The sequence below is a fragment of the Larus michahellis genome, chromosome 5 (assembly GCF_964199755.1).
Source record: "Larus michahellis chromosome 5, bLarMic1.1, whole genome shotgun sequence".
Lineage (NCBI taxonomy): Eukaryota > Metazoa > Chordata > Aves > Charadriiformes > Laridae > Larus > Larus michahellis.
Window position 1 is genome coordinate 30,960,760 of NC_133900.1, and position 13,974 is coordinate 30,974,733.

Sequence of the window (13,974 nt, forward strand, 5' to 3'; positions counted from 1 at the left end):
CACTGGATATAATTTTCAAGGTCAGTTGTAATTGATTTTCTTTGAGATTTAGATTTAAGCTTTCCTGAAAATGTTTATCCTGATAGGTTTTGAATTACAACCTCGAAATAATGAAGGAGTGTTTTATTTTTGGCCAACAAACACCTGTCGAGCTTGTCACAGGGTTCTTTGCCTCTGGTAGTTTTGACTGCTAAGGTTCAAGGTCCTTTACACACGTAGAGGCAAACCCCACGGCCTTTCCTAATTAGAAGTATTGCTATCTTCCTTGGTGGGTTCAGAACCTGAATGTTATGGTGGGGAGCAAGACGGACTGAACATGTTCTCAGCACTGACAATAATTATTGCTGGTCTACCCATAAAATGCTGATCTCGGGCCGAGTTTCACAAAACTACGAGTCAGTCCTCTCTGCTGCAGATCAGAAGTTTGAGAAGCTCTTAGATAAAAAAGGAAAAGGTGGAGAACACATTACGTTATTTTCTATTTCAATCACAAAGGTCTTTCCTGTCTTCTGTGACAGTCAGAAAATGACTTTATAAATGATGCAGAAAAAAAGCAACACCACAAACTCATTTTTCAACATGTTTTAAAAAACGCCCAGTGCAAAAGCAGAACCGAAGCTGTCAATGCAAATCTGCCGTGGGATGAGTAAGTACCTGAGGTTCTCCCCCCGTCAGTATTTTCAGATGGCTGGTGACCCTCTTGGATTTCTTGCTAATGGAATGGATATTCAGTCGGGAAAACTTTTCTTTAAGGGATTCATCATCATCGTTCCTCTTATACTTCAGCACTGCAAACAGAGAATTTCGTGACACTAATAATCTGTATTTGCAGGGCTTTTCACAGGGACAGGCACACAAATATGAAACCATTTGAGAGCAGACACTTTGATGTCACTTGCCGTAATCTTGTGTGAAAATGCTTGAGACGATGAAAACCCTGTTCTCAACACTAGCCTTGGGAAGAGTTAGGGCTTCAATGTGGTAAGTCTACGAGAAATATTACTATCACTGCATCTTATCAGTGTTTGCAACTGCATTACAGACAATGAACATGGATATAACATGAGTTCTTTCATCATTTTCATATTTCTGGAGTTACCAGTCAGATAACGTATCTGGCTGAGGACAAGTGACATCAAGGCATCTGTTACCTTCTTGAAACCCAGCGTATTACACAACTTGGGTAGCAACAGCCAAAACTGTTGTAGTGATACGACTGGAGTTGAAACCTCTCTTCTAATTGCCAGCTCAAATTTACAAAGACAGAAGAGTTTACTGTGCGTTTTTCTTACCTAAATCTTTCCTCCTTTTAAGTTCATTGATGTTCACATTAATGTTTTTCATAGCAAAAAGGGCGTTTTGTAGCACCTTGTGGTCAGGGTGAGAAGCAGGAGTTGAATTCAAGAGTTCACAGAGTAGCAAGGGATATTTCATCACCCGTTGCACCGGTTTGATCATCAGGGATCCCATGTCCATTAGATTTGGCTTTCCTCTATAATTTATATCAAAAAAATTGTCACATAAGGAGAAACTCCTTGAAGACAAAAACTTATTATTTCTGTCTACTCATTGAAGCTGCTGCCTTTTATATCCTTCAGTTGAGCTTTCAACTACAGAAAATATCAAGACCAGAGCAGTGCTTTGCACTGAGTCATGGAAGTGCAATTACCACTTAAGTCAAAAAAAAAGATACATCTGTCAGGGAACATGGGCCACTGTAAAAGAAACCTTCCTCTCACCCCCTCAATGAGAAATACACACCGGGTCTGAGTTTTCTGTATTTTCAGCAATCTGCCAGATTATTGCTTAGACATTACCTCTGAAACAGTCCCACTCAGTCTGAGGGTGTGTGTGGTACAACTTACACAGCACAACACCGAGGAAGGGAGATGTAGGTGGAAGAACAAATAACAGGAAGTTTGAGAAATGCATGTGAGCGGGGTTATTACATCCTGCTCTAGCCCCTCAGGCTTAAAATTGCAATATCTCCCTGCTGCGAGTAACTGGGATGCCCATTCATGGCTGCTTCCCTTCTCTCAACATCTCTCAACTCACCACAATGACCCTTAAGCTTTACTGTCTTTTACGGTTTTTCTTTGCTGGCTGACAGTAGGCTATTTCTAACGATGTCTGAGCTTCCAAAGGGTATCAGATCCAGCCTGGGGAAACACTGAACATACAGGATGTTCACCCAGGCTTGATCCAACCTGCTGGAAGTCACCTTAGACAAAGGCAAAGCAGGCAGCTGCCTGGGGTGGCAGAAGGATGAGGGTAGGAAAGTCACAGCTTCCAGCGTGGGTACAGGAACGCTCTGCAGCTCCAGGCTTGATCCCCGCTGGCTCGGCAGGGGCAGCAGAGCAGCTTCCCCAGGCACCTGAGCGGCTCAGGCCATCAAGGCCACCTGAGGTCTCTGACCCCCATGCGAGGGACTTACCAGCCAGCTGAATTCATGCTCCAGCCCCACGCTGGGCAAAAGCCTTTTCTCGCCCTCTCTAGGCTTGAAGGGGAGAGGCTGTGCAGTTCACAGGCTGTCACAACAGCCTGGGAGAAAACAGGGGAAGGGCAGGACCAAGCCACACGTGCCTTCGTTACCTTTCACATGGTGATAGAAACATGTTGTTTCCCCGGAGTAGGTAACACCAGGTGGCCAAGCTCTAGGGCCAGGGCCAGCTGCTAGTGAGGCTCCAGCAGCAGGATAGACATGTTCATTGCCTCTCCTCATTAGAGCACGCTCCTGAGCAAACCAGGCAACGCTCTAGCACCCGTGGCTGGTACGAACTACCTGTGACTCCCAGACCTCCCCTTTGAAACTGAGCATGAGCCGTTGGTAATAGCGTGAAGGGCAGTAATGCAGAGCAAGCTTTCCATTTGCATGCCTGAAAAGGCTGCTTTGGAGGAGAAAAGGTTGTTCAACGATGACTATGCAAGAGTTAATGCTAGGCGAAGAAGGATTTGTGCATATGGAAAGATGGAATAACACAATGTAGAAGGAAAGTACAGAAAACAGGGAACAGCCACTTGGTTTTGCAGGCTGACATCTATTGTTTTGTGCAGTAGGAAGAGTAAAAGAGAAAAAAAAAGCTTTCATTCCCACTTTTATATGTATAAAAAGTACAAGAGCCAATCCTTACTGCTGACTAATTAACTAACAATTTGAATGCCTTTGAGAAGAGACATCTGCATATTTAAACCATCTCTCTCACACAGGCATTATCTGTAAAAAAGTTCTGCAGGAAAAAAAATTAACAGTAGATGCCTTTTAAGGCTTCTTGATGTCCCCAAACCTTCTCATCATTTCAATCCCCCTCATTTCCCCTGTATCCTACATTAAATATAGAGAGCTATTTTCCCTTCTTTCAGCTTCTGGCAGCAATAATGAAAAAAAAAATCTTAAATTGTTATTGTTTTCTCTGAAAAGCCCCATGAATGCAAATCTATAAAAGCTGCCTCATGAATGGAAAAATCTTCAAGTGTCTTCTCTTTATATAGTTGCACTTTGGACAGCTGCCCAAGTGATAAACAGCCCTCTGTTCGCATATCTGCATGACACAGTCTTGCAATATGGTTTGAGAGATAGTAGGTTTGTTATAAGATAATGACTCCCTGGGGCACTAAATGCCACAAAGTTCAACTCATCTAATTCTCCCCAGCAAGATTAGCTGATGATTGCCACTTTCCCTGGACGAGTCCCGTTTGCAATGCACCCCGTTAGGACGCAGCCGGCCGCCGGGCAGGACATGGCCTTGCCACGCGACCGAAACAGGCGAGTAATGGCTTGTGACATCTATTGTGCAGAAAATTAAGTTGATAATTCATTTGTGATGCTACTTCAGCCTTCCCCCCGCCATGTTATTGTGAATTTAGTGAGAATTCTAGGTCATATGTAGCTGTACTAATCTCATCACAAATTATTACCATAGCTCTGTAGTAAATGCAGCTGGCTTAACTGCAGTGAGTTTCACAGCATACCCTTCCTCCCTCCTCCCAACACAACCAAGTCACAAACGCAGAAAGATTCCCACCTGTTTGAAAAACACATGGTGGTGAGCTGTGCAAAGACAGGTGATTCAGGATTTAGTTTCGTTTGCTCGCATTACCCAGCAACTAGGGCCAGCGGCAAACACGCGAGCCAGTATGGTACAGCAGGGCTGAGGCCGGTGTCATGTTCAGCTTGGCAGTTTTGGCGTGGTGTGCAAGCATCAGAGGCTGCAGCGCGACTTAAAAGTCTCGGGCTTCATGGTTTACTGTGCGCGAGTTCATTTTACTACAAGACGTGCAGGGCAAATAATTCACTGTGCCATAAGACCTTATGCAAACCCAGGGAATTCACTGAGGCTGCACAGTTGTTAAGCCAAGCAGAATTTAACCTATCGAGCTGCTGGCAAAGGGCAGCACTGTCTGGTATTTATGTAATTGTTTTCTCGATCATGCTTGAATGAAAAGCAATCTGGGAGCAGCAACATCACAGACCGTTTGGGGTGAGTTACGCTGTATTTTCCAGTTCAACGTTAACCAGATTTTTGGGCGTGGTGCTGCCCAAGGGCTGCTGAGGCTCTGCAACCTCGAAGCTGAGTTGCAGGTGATGGCATTTCTGAGTGCCCTGCCGGTCAGCGGGGAAGCCCAATGCCACCGCACCATGGGAGGTACCCAAGCCCAAGAGGGTCCCGCAGCTAAACCTGGCTTATCACACTCTGCACAGCTTTATAAGAGCAAGTTTAAATACTGAAAGTGAGTTGTATCCTACGCTCCACTGGAAACTGAAGGAGAAAACTAGGCATTCACTTCTGATAGGGTTACACAAGGCAGAGCAGTAGCAGCCAGTCTCGTGCTATGTCTATATGCGTTGCTGTCTCACATGATCTTACTGGGACTCTGGGTATTTTCTTCCTCTTGGAGCCTCGCTCCTTGGGAGACAGGAGCATACAAGAATGCCCCTTATCAAAACAAAATGCAGAAAAACTATTTGCTGTCATAGACTAAAGCTTAAAAACCCCAACTGTAGAATTTCAACATGCAAATCCTTCAAAGTCTATTTTACACTGATCTTATTTATAACATGCAATTGACAGATTAACAAATTCTCTGACTTTACGGGTGTTCCTCTCCTACCAATATAGAGCACACTTGCTCCTCTTTTCTCTCTTAACATCTGTCTGGGGTTGTAATAATTTTCTTCAGTTTAGCTAACCCCTCCTCTAACCTCTCCCTCCAGGTGACTTCAGGAGATCCTGCCTTTCAATGATACCAACCTGCTGGATGTTCAGAAACTGCAGCTGTGATAAACTCTGCTTTATAGCTTTTAAAAGATGTCACATTTGGCACAGAAGTCCCTTAACCACAAGTTATTGGTGGCTCAGTGAGTATTCTGGCAAAGTGTTGCAATGAGCTCATTCTTTTCTGATGTTCTTCCAGCCACTGTCATAAGGGCAGATCCTGAGGTGGACTTCTCATATAAGGCTACCAAAGGGGTCGTCACCTTAGAAGGAGCTTTACCTGTGAACCTAACGTGTATTGTAGCAGGTCCACAGAGGCCTATGCAAAATGATTCCAGAATTCAGGACTTCAAAGACTGACATTTCAGATTTAGGATTTCAAAGACTGACATTATGCTGTTGACAAACACTCTTGCAGACCTCGATGCTCTCTAAGCACATTTGTAAGACAGCGAGGTGATAATAAAGGGCTCTGAATGAATTGGCAACCAAATTAAGTAGCTTCATAAAGCACAAGTTTTGAAAGATACTGTAAAGCTAGTGCAGTGGTAATTAGAAAACTAGACAGGCTTAGGGAAATTAAAACTGCGAGTCATTGTCACGTATGTCCTGGAAAAAATCTATGGGTTATACTGACACAAAAAGCTTGTGTTCTTAAAATTTCCACATGTACATTTTTAAGCATACTGAAGGTAAATTAAGAAAGACATAGTACTTACTCTTCCTCATATATCTTTCTGCAAAAAAGAAGAAAACAAAACATATATTAGATTCCTCCTAAAAGGATTTATACAGATCAGGGGCCAGATTCTCAGATACACTTCAGTAACACAGAGCAGCCGTAACTGGCCAGTTAACTGAGGTTTATGGCTGCTATGTGTCAGCAGAACTGCACAAAACAGCCAGAGGGTACTGGTGAATCTGGCCCTATATCTTTTTGAAAGGACAGCCCCAAATGAGAAAGGATTGTCAGTAACCTGGCTTTGGCTATAAGATCCAGCCTTGTCTTAACACGGTCAGAGAAGGAAGTTTGGGTCACTGTGCTAACGATGGTAAGTATGACCAAGTCCTTAATACAACAAGTAGAACTAAACATGTCATTCTTACACTTTATATACATTCCCATCTACTCTCTTTAAATAGAAAGGTATTTCTAAATGAAAAAGAATACATTGCAGCCTTTTAGGATATAGAATCAGTGAAGCTGTTAATTTTTGTAGGCTCCACATCAACTGAAACCTCTTCAGAGTACGATGGTGTTGATACATATACTGAAAGCAGCAGGGATGTAAAATTGTAGTTTGGAAACATGCAAACACGCAAATAGAATATTTTCCTTATGGTATGAATTCACTCAAATGCAAGGGAACCAAAATGTGGCTCTATCTCTGTGTTAGGCTTTCCTGATGCCACGTCATCAGCCACTGCTTTTTGACTGCCTGCACTCTTATCTCGTTGCCCACTGGTGCCTAACTGAGCATCTGGGAGCTGGTGCTTTTTCATCGCTTCTGCACTGTCAGCACTTTGCGTGCTTATGACATCCCTCTGCCCCTGTAATAGTTGACCAAGCTACTTCAGGCTGAAAGCAGAGCAGGTAGTTGCCAGAATCCTTTCATTTTTACCAGCTGCATTTCTTTGGCTAAGCTAGCAAACAACATCCCCAGTTTGCATAATTGCTGCTGAAACACAGGACTCTACAGAATTTGGATTTGCACATGTCTCCAAGGCAGACACCTACATTTTGGGATGGAATTTCTCCTCTTCAGCCAACAGAAGGAATAGGAATCTCAGCATGGCTAATTAAATCTGATTTGTCTGTACAGATGTGCAGAGTGCCACTCTCAAATTGCTCTTGATATAGCAGTTGTTTTTCACATGGCAGATATTACTCAGATGAGGAACAGAAGCCTCTAGTAATGTTATCCCATTTTAATTTTTAAAAAATGGAACACTATTCTTCCAAGAATAAAAAGATTATTTAAGAAGTAAACATTTTTCAAGAATAATTGTCACCAGCCCCTGCATTTATTATGTTTCACAATGGAAAATAGCCTATAACTTCTTTGATAAAAAATGCTGCATAATTTTCTTCCTAGGACAAATATTCTCCAATCAAAAGTAACGGGCTTAGGTGACCACAGCTCTGCATTTGAGCGTGCACTTTCAGGTCTTAGTATTTGAATTGGCTGCAATCTTTAGGCACTGGGAAAAAACACAACGGAGTACACATGCAGCAGTGCTTTTTTCATTGGTTCCTGTTTAAAGGCTAATCAGGAAAGAACAAGACAAAACAAGGCTTCATTGTGAGCAAGGCTTTGTCACTTCCTGCTAGCAAAGGCTACAATGGCTCAGCAGAAAATATCCTTTCTCTTCACAAATCCCAGCTGTGATGTTGGAACAGGAGCTCCTCTTGCTGGCTCTGGAATTCAAGAGGCAGCATCCACCCTAGCATGCATGGGGACGATATCTTTTGTCTTTATTTCCTTCCATTTCCCCTTGTCTCAACAGCAGGAATGACTGAATGACAGCAGCGGCTTCTCTTGATTAGCCAGAAAAGAATATTGTAGGCATCAGCAACTAAAACACCCCCTTAGGGAGATACCTGGCCATCCATTAGGCTGAAAGCCTGAGTTTATATGAAAACCTATTTCTTTCAACTTCCAGGGTAGCTAAAGCCTAAGTAACCCTGCACATATACTTCGTTATGTATTTAATAACTAGACATGTTGCACAAATAAGCCTTATTTTCAACATAATCTGTCTTCAAAGTGAACATTTCTCTTCTCATGTTTTTAATATTTTCCTCCAAGTGAAATCTTGGACATATTTCCCATCTCCTAAGTCTTAACACATCTCTACAGACTGATCACTAACTGGGGTGTGGTTGAAATATCTGTTGCTGACGTACACTCCATTATTTGTGATAGCTTCACACCTCTCCTACAAGTATGCAGCATGGGCTTTTCCTGGAGCTGGAGCTAGACCTCTGATCTCAAAGACTGTGGTGCATTCCCTCCTGACAGCTCTTGTGTGGTGCTGTTGGGAAAGTGAGGGGGCAAGGGGATTTATGGGTGGGAAGAGAAGCACTCCCCATGGAGTGGATGAGGTGGTTCCTGCGACTGGCTGCAGGAGGAAGCTGCACTGAGGAAAGATGGATCCATTCTTCCGCAGCATCCCCAGTTCTCAGCACATTTCCCCAGGCGGCTGGCACTGGAGCACCTTCCACACCAAGCACCTTCCCCTGGTGGGACCTGGCAGCTTGCTCCAACTCTGATCACTCTCAAATACCCCCATCACGAGGGGTCCGGCACCACACAGCCGCTCCAGATCCCTGGGGCCTTGCAACAGGGGCCCAGAAACAGCAGTGAATGTGAATAGCTCCATTACAGGCTATTTTTATTCAAGCAATAGAATTGCTGAAGATGGGGGCAGCATGTTTCCTGGGAGCTGGGCAAGGTGTTCCCAATAGCCCCTGATATGATGCAGCATTTTTTTTGCCAGTACGGGGCACTGAAGCTAAGGGAAGAGCAACCTTTCTTGCGCTATTTTTGGCCATCTTAGAGAGAAAGAAATCTAATCATGGCCCCTGGCTTGTCATCTTTTCATGAAAGCAGCATAAGCCAGAGCTCCCAGCAAGCCTCATAAAACTCCGGATTTACAGGGGACCTTTCATCTACATCCATTTAAAATGTTCCCTGCCAGGCAACTGACTATGGACGGAAATCATCATTTGAAAAGATCTTACTTTAAGGACTGTATACAGTGTCTTAAATGCTGCTTCAGTTCTTCATCCTTTTCATAGGATTCCAGCATGGTGTGTGCATCATCGTGGCGATAGCAGTAGATTTTATATGTGTCTTCTAGTGGGCCTTTAATCTGCAAGAACACTTCCCCTGTTAAGGAGAAAAACAAAGCGTGTCAAGCCAGACAACAGCATCTCAGAAGGAGTTTTATTATTCCACCACATTAGCCGTGAGCTAAAAAGGCTGGCTTCCACTTTACTTCCCTTAGAAACGATCTTGCGTGTTTATGTGCATTATTTATTACATGTATTTCTCAGCTGCTCATCTTTGTCATAGCCAGGCACCATTATATCAGTGTTAATGCACAAAAATTCCCTCAGGAAAAGGCATGAAATCTCTACACCCTGCACCCCCTCATACGCAACCCCACCTTAATGCCCCTTCAGTGGAAACCACACAGCAGAGCTTAACTCTTAAGGGGAGACTTTTTTTGTGTCGTGGGCTGGCAGGAGGGATGAATGTAAGCCTGTTAATTTTCCTTTTGACTTTTTTTTCATCTGAATATGAACTTAAATGGGCTGTAACAGGAATAACGACTCCATCTCCCATTAGCCAGTTCACTTTCATCTGTTTTGCAAAATCCTGAAATGGCAATTGTTATGACATAGAATAGAGATTTTTCTTCACATGACAGAGGAACAACCTCCACCCCTCTCCTAATTAAATAAAACCACCGTGGATTACAGCCATTTCTATATAGTAACTAGATTTATATACAACTGGAAGGGGAAAACATTTCTATTTCCAGTCCTCTACACCACCGTTTTCCCCCAAAGAACAATTGGGAATTTTAGAGGCACTGAAGTAATCCTGCACCCATTTCCCATTTAATTCTGGTGACTAATTCTCTCAGCCTAAAACCCCTGTGTCAGTTTCTGCGTATGTAAGAAATATTATCCGAGTGGAGAAGGCAGGCTTCATCTCTTCTGCTGAGATATTCATTCGGTTCTTACATTCCTACGTTGCAGTGCCCTGATCAGCATCCTTGGAAATGCAAATAAAAACAACAGCAATGGTGAAAACTCCTGTCTTGGGCATTTACTGAAAATTACATCTATGTGGCAACCAGTCCAATGTTTTATAAACATTCCAGTTGAGTTATAGCAATGATTATTAAAGTTAAAAGCTGAACGCCACATTAATTGGGAACTCTCTATTCATTCACAGAGTGAGCGCCAAGCTGTCAGGCATACTGCATGTTTCATCCTGACCGGAGTGGGCTGTTTCATAATACATTGCATTGAACTGCTCCGTCTTAAAGTGAAAAATGATTCAGTTACCACAGTAACACAGCTCTGGGTTTTTTCCCCTAGCAGCGAAGGTTAACTGGGCTGTCTAATGCATGTGGGTTTCAAGGTGCAAATAAGGGAACAACAATGACAGAGCCAAGACCACATGAGTTCATTTTAGTTACTGTAAGGCCACAGTCAGAAAAGCACCGGCATCCCATAGTTAAATGCTCTTTAGCTGTCTGTCTTGTCTTGCGCTTAATGCTAATGCTGATGGCTACCAATGCACATCGCATCCTGACTTTCCCATGAACTCTCCATACAGGCCTTTATTAGCCAACAGTGTAAAGGGAACCCTTAACAAGCTTTGTCTTGATCCTGCTCCCTTGGCGCCTGATTCTCAGAGATGCTGAGCTCTCACAATTTTCACTAACTTTGAGCAGAGCTCCAAGTGCTTAGCATGGCCCATACTATGTTAAGCCCTCAAGAGAGGTTACATTCTCAGTAGCAAAAATGCAAGCTATAGACTTACAGCTTATTTCAGCATTTACTAGAGGCTGGGTATTATCATTCTCTTCTCCAGAATGAGAGAGATGAGCCAGATCCGCTCACTGATGTATTGTGCCACAATGACAGATACTTTCATTGATGCTCAATGATGAGAAAAATTATGTGCTGATTTCACAGATACGGCCTTTTAAAAGCAGATGGATTTCTTAAGCCTAAAGTCCTTCTTGGTTCTGAGCCATATAGACTGAATCAGATGAGCTTTGGGCATATCACTGTGGGAGCTTGGTTCATGGACCAAAACCACATTGTATTTGGGCACAGCTCTAAAAATTTGGAGTCTTTTGTGCACTCTGACAGATGCAAATCTGCCTCATGCCTCTTCTTAAGTGTGGTGGTCGTCAGTCTCAAAGGGAAAACCCTAGGAGGAAGGCTTGAGTAACATGAACAGTTTCTCCCTGCGGCTTTCAGTGGTGCTTCCTGTCTCAACAGGTCTGGGAGAGGGAGGAAGAAGGGGTCTAATAGCTAAAGCCAAGGTGAGGTTACTAAGTCTTCATATTCCTCCGTATACAATATCCAGAACAGAGAGGAGAAAACATACAGGAGAGAACTAGAAAGGGTATTTAACCTCAGTGGCATTTAGCATCAGAAGCCCAAGCACCACAAGAGGTCCATCTACATTAGCATTTTATCTCAGATTAGGAGAGGCTTTTGAAAGCCAATCTCTCAGTATGCCTCATCTCCCATGCCTTGGCCGTGTGGTGGAGTAGTCACAGACACACGGACTGGACCCCTTTGAGGAAGGTAATTATCAGAAAACGCACTCCGAGGGCACATCTTATGCAATCCAACTGTAAAAGGCATCTCTCGATCCACAGGGACAGGCAACAGCCAATCTGGAATAAGACCTCTTGAAACGCGTAGTACAGATACCAGGTCCTTAGCAGCAACTGTTTCACTCTACAAGTCTGCTCCTATTGGACATTACTACTTGTCAATGTGGACATAGCATAAGGTATGTAGAACACAGACTAAAAGAAGACATGAATATGAGCATGGTTGCTCGTTTTAGTTTCAAACTAATGAGTCAGCAGTTCTCCTCAACCTCACCATGACTGGGTTGCCTTCCAAAGTAAGGTATTTCAATGCAAGACGTTTAAATACCATAAAAATGATAGAACATGATAGGTATGCTATACGTTCTTAGCCTCCTTTTTCTATAGACTTGTTTTAACAACTTTTACACTGATTATGAAGATTTTGAAAACAAAATTATCACCTTGATGTACTTTTAGAGGATGACAAACTTACTAACTTATTGCTTAGAGTAATGCAATTATTCTCCCTGCTTTTGTCTCTGCCTTTGGAAGGACGTCTCACACCTTACTTGCCATTTTTCTCCGCCCTAAGTTAGCCAACTCTGATCCACAATCCCATACATTTTCATGGTTCTTTGGCTGATTCTGGAGAAATACACCCTAATAGATGGATTAAATTGTTTGTCTTTACTTCTGGATGTGGCAGGGAACTTAAAGGATGATTCTCTTGGCTGTGAGAAAGGCACTTCCGCTAGAATAGAACATTGCTTATTAAGGGTATGACTCATCATGATGCACTTTTATTGAAATACCGCCAAACAACACAGTCGCATCAAACTCTGTTAAGCTGTTGCCTTGGCAAACCAGATTGAGACATGCTAGAATTAATATATTTCACAAGCTTCATATGCTTTAATATCATGTTTCTTAGTCAAGCAGCAACTGTTAATTTTTTACACCATTATTTGTGAGAAGAGGGGACCTTTGTCTAACATGTTACCTGTGGCATGTGGTCAGTTTAGGGAAGAAAGAACCTCTCTGATCTCTGAATCATGGCTGGAAGTTTTTTAAACTAAACTGGCTGACTTTGCACTGAAGCAAATTAAGAATTCTCACCTGATCCCTTAACGTGGATGACCTACTGCCTCTGCACTGAAGAAGTGGTTATGGGAGAGCTGATGAGTGGTAACTTCTTAAATCTCTCCAGCTCTGCCAGAATGTCAAGTGAATAGATCGTAGCCTTAACATTCATGGCCTGACCTGCAGAACCTGTGACTGTTTTAACACATCCAGGGCCCACCCATCTGCTGAAAATATCCATGATCCCCTACAGACATTCCTGCACAGATTCCCACAAACTTCATGCCAATTACAGCTTTCTTGCCTTTACTGACCATGGCCCTGTGAAGCACAGTTAACCACATCTTGCATAAATTGTATCACCAGTAGATACCTTTACAATGTTTGGGGGGAGGTGGAGGGTGGGTTTGTGACATGTTTATTATTCCAGTCATTTTTAATGCTTTTCTTGAATGAGACAATTATAAGTATGCAATATCAGAGTTGGTGTAGGCATGAGCAGAGTTAGGTAGGCACTGTCAAACTAGATGAGAAGGATATTATCAGTATGGGGCATAACTAAGTGCTGCAGCTTTTACTCATGCTAAACTCACTCCTTCCTTCCTTCCCCCTCAACATCCAGATGGATGGAAAAAGAGCAGCATGATCATACGAGTGCAGTAGAGCAACTGGACAGGTTTCACATGTCATTTTTCCTGTGTCGTTACGGACAGCTTGTAGCATGTTAGCCTCTGGGAGTGGTCCTAGTTAAGTCTGATGAGGGCAGAGGACAGGAGAGTGTTATGTTTATTCTTTCACGTAGCTTTGTAGAACTCAAGAGGACAGTAAACATACCGATTATTTGCATGGGTGGTTCCACATCTGTCGTGGCTTCTTCCAACAACGACAGCAGTTTGGCTGATACTTGATGGACCAATTCAATGTTGCTAAACAAGCCATCCACGTCAAAGCGAGCAATCTAATGGAATACAAATATTAAGCAGCTACTGACGAAGGATAAAGAAGGACATTGTGTATTACAGACCTTCTCTTGCTATGCCCTGAGTGTTCAACACTCCAGGAAGCACCACTTCTGCAAAACCTCATATAAACATCCTCCTTGTGACTTCAAGGACACATATACAGTTTTCAAATTAGTATAATATGGTTGACGCAGTTAACAAAGGGCATGTTATCAAGTGCTTTTAACCTTATTTTGAACTATTCCTAATCTGAAAGCGTTTACCTAGGAAGGAAATAAATATTATCATCTCAATAAAGAAAAGATCCTCAGCTGGCTTTAAAATGATTGTTTACTTTCCCACTGAGGAAAAGAATAGTTGAC

The 13,974-nt window shown here is 42.9% G+C and overlaps 1 protein-coding gene across 1 annotated transcript in view; it reads right to left on the reverse strand.

Annotated features, from left to right (window-relative positions):
* The window catches only part of ARHGEF38 (Rho guanine nucleotide exchange factor 38), a 36,059-nt gene that overhangs the window by 9,622 nt on the left and 12,463 nt on the right, over nucleotides 1-13,974 (reverse strand). The window contains exons 3-7 of the mRNA XM_074589423.1: nucleotides 13,485-13,608; nucleotides 8,959-9,106; nucleotides 5,933-5,950; nucleotides 1,293-1,492; nucleotides 655-788 (exon numbers count right to left, since the gene is read on the reverse strand). Coding sequence (XP_074445524.1) covers nucleotides 655-788; nucleotides 1,293-1,492; nucleotides 5,933-5,950; nucleotides 8,959-9,106; nucleotides 13,485-13,608 — 624 coding nt within the window. The remainder of the gene's footprint in view (nucleotides 1-654; nucleotides 789-1,292; nucleotides 1,493-5,932; nucleotides 5,951-8,958; nucleotides 9,107-13,484; nucleotides 13,609-13,974) is intronic.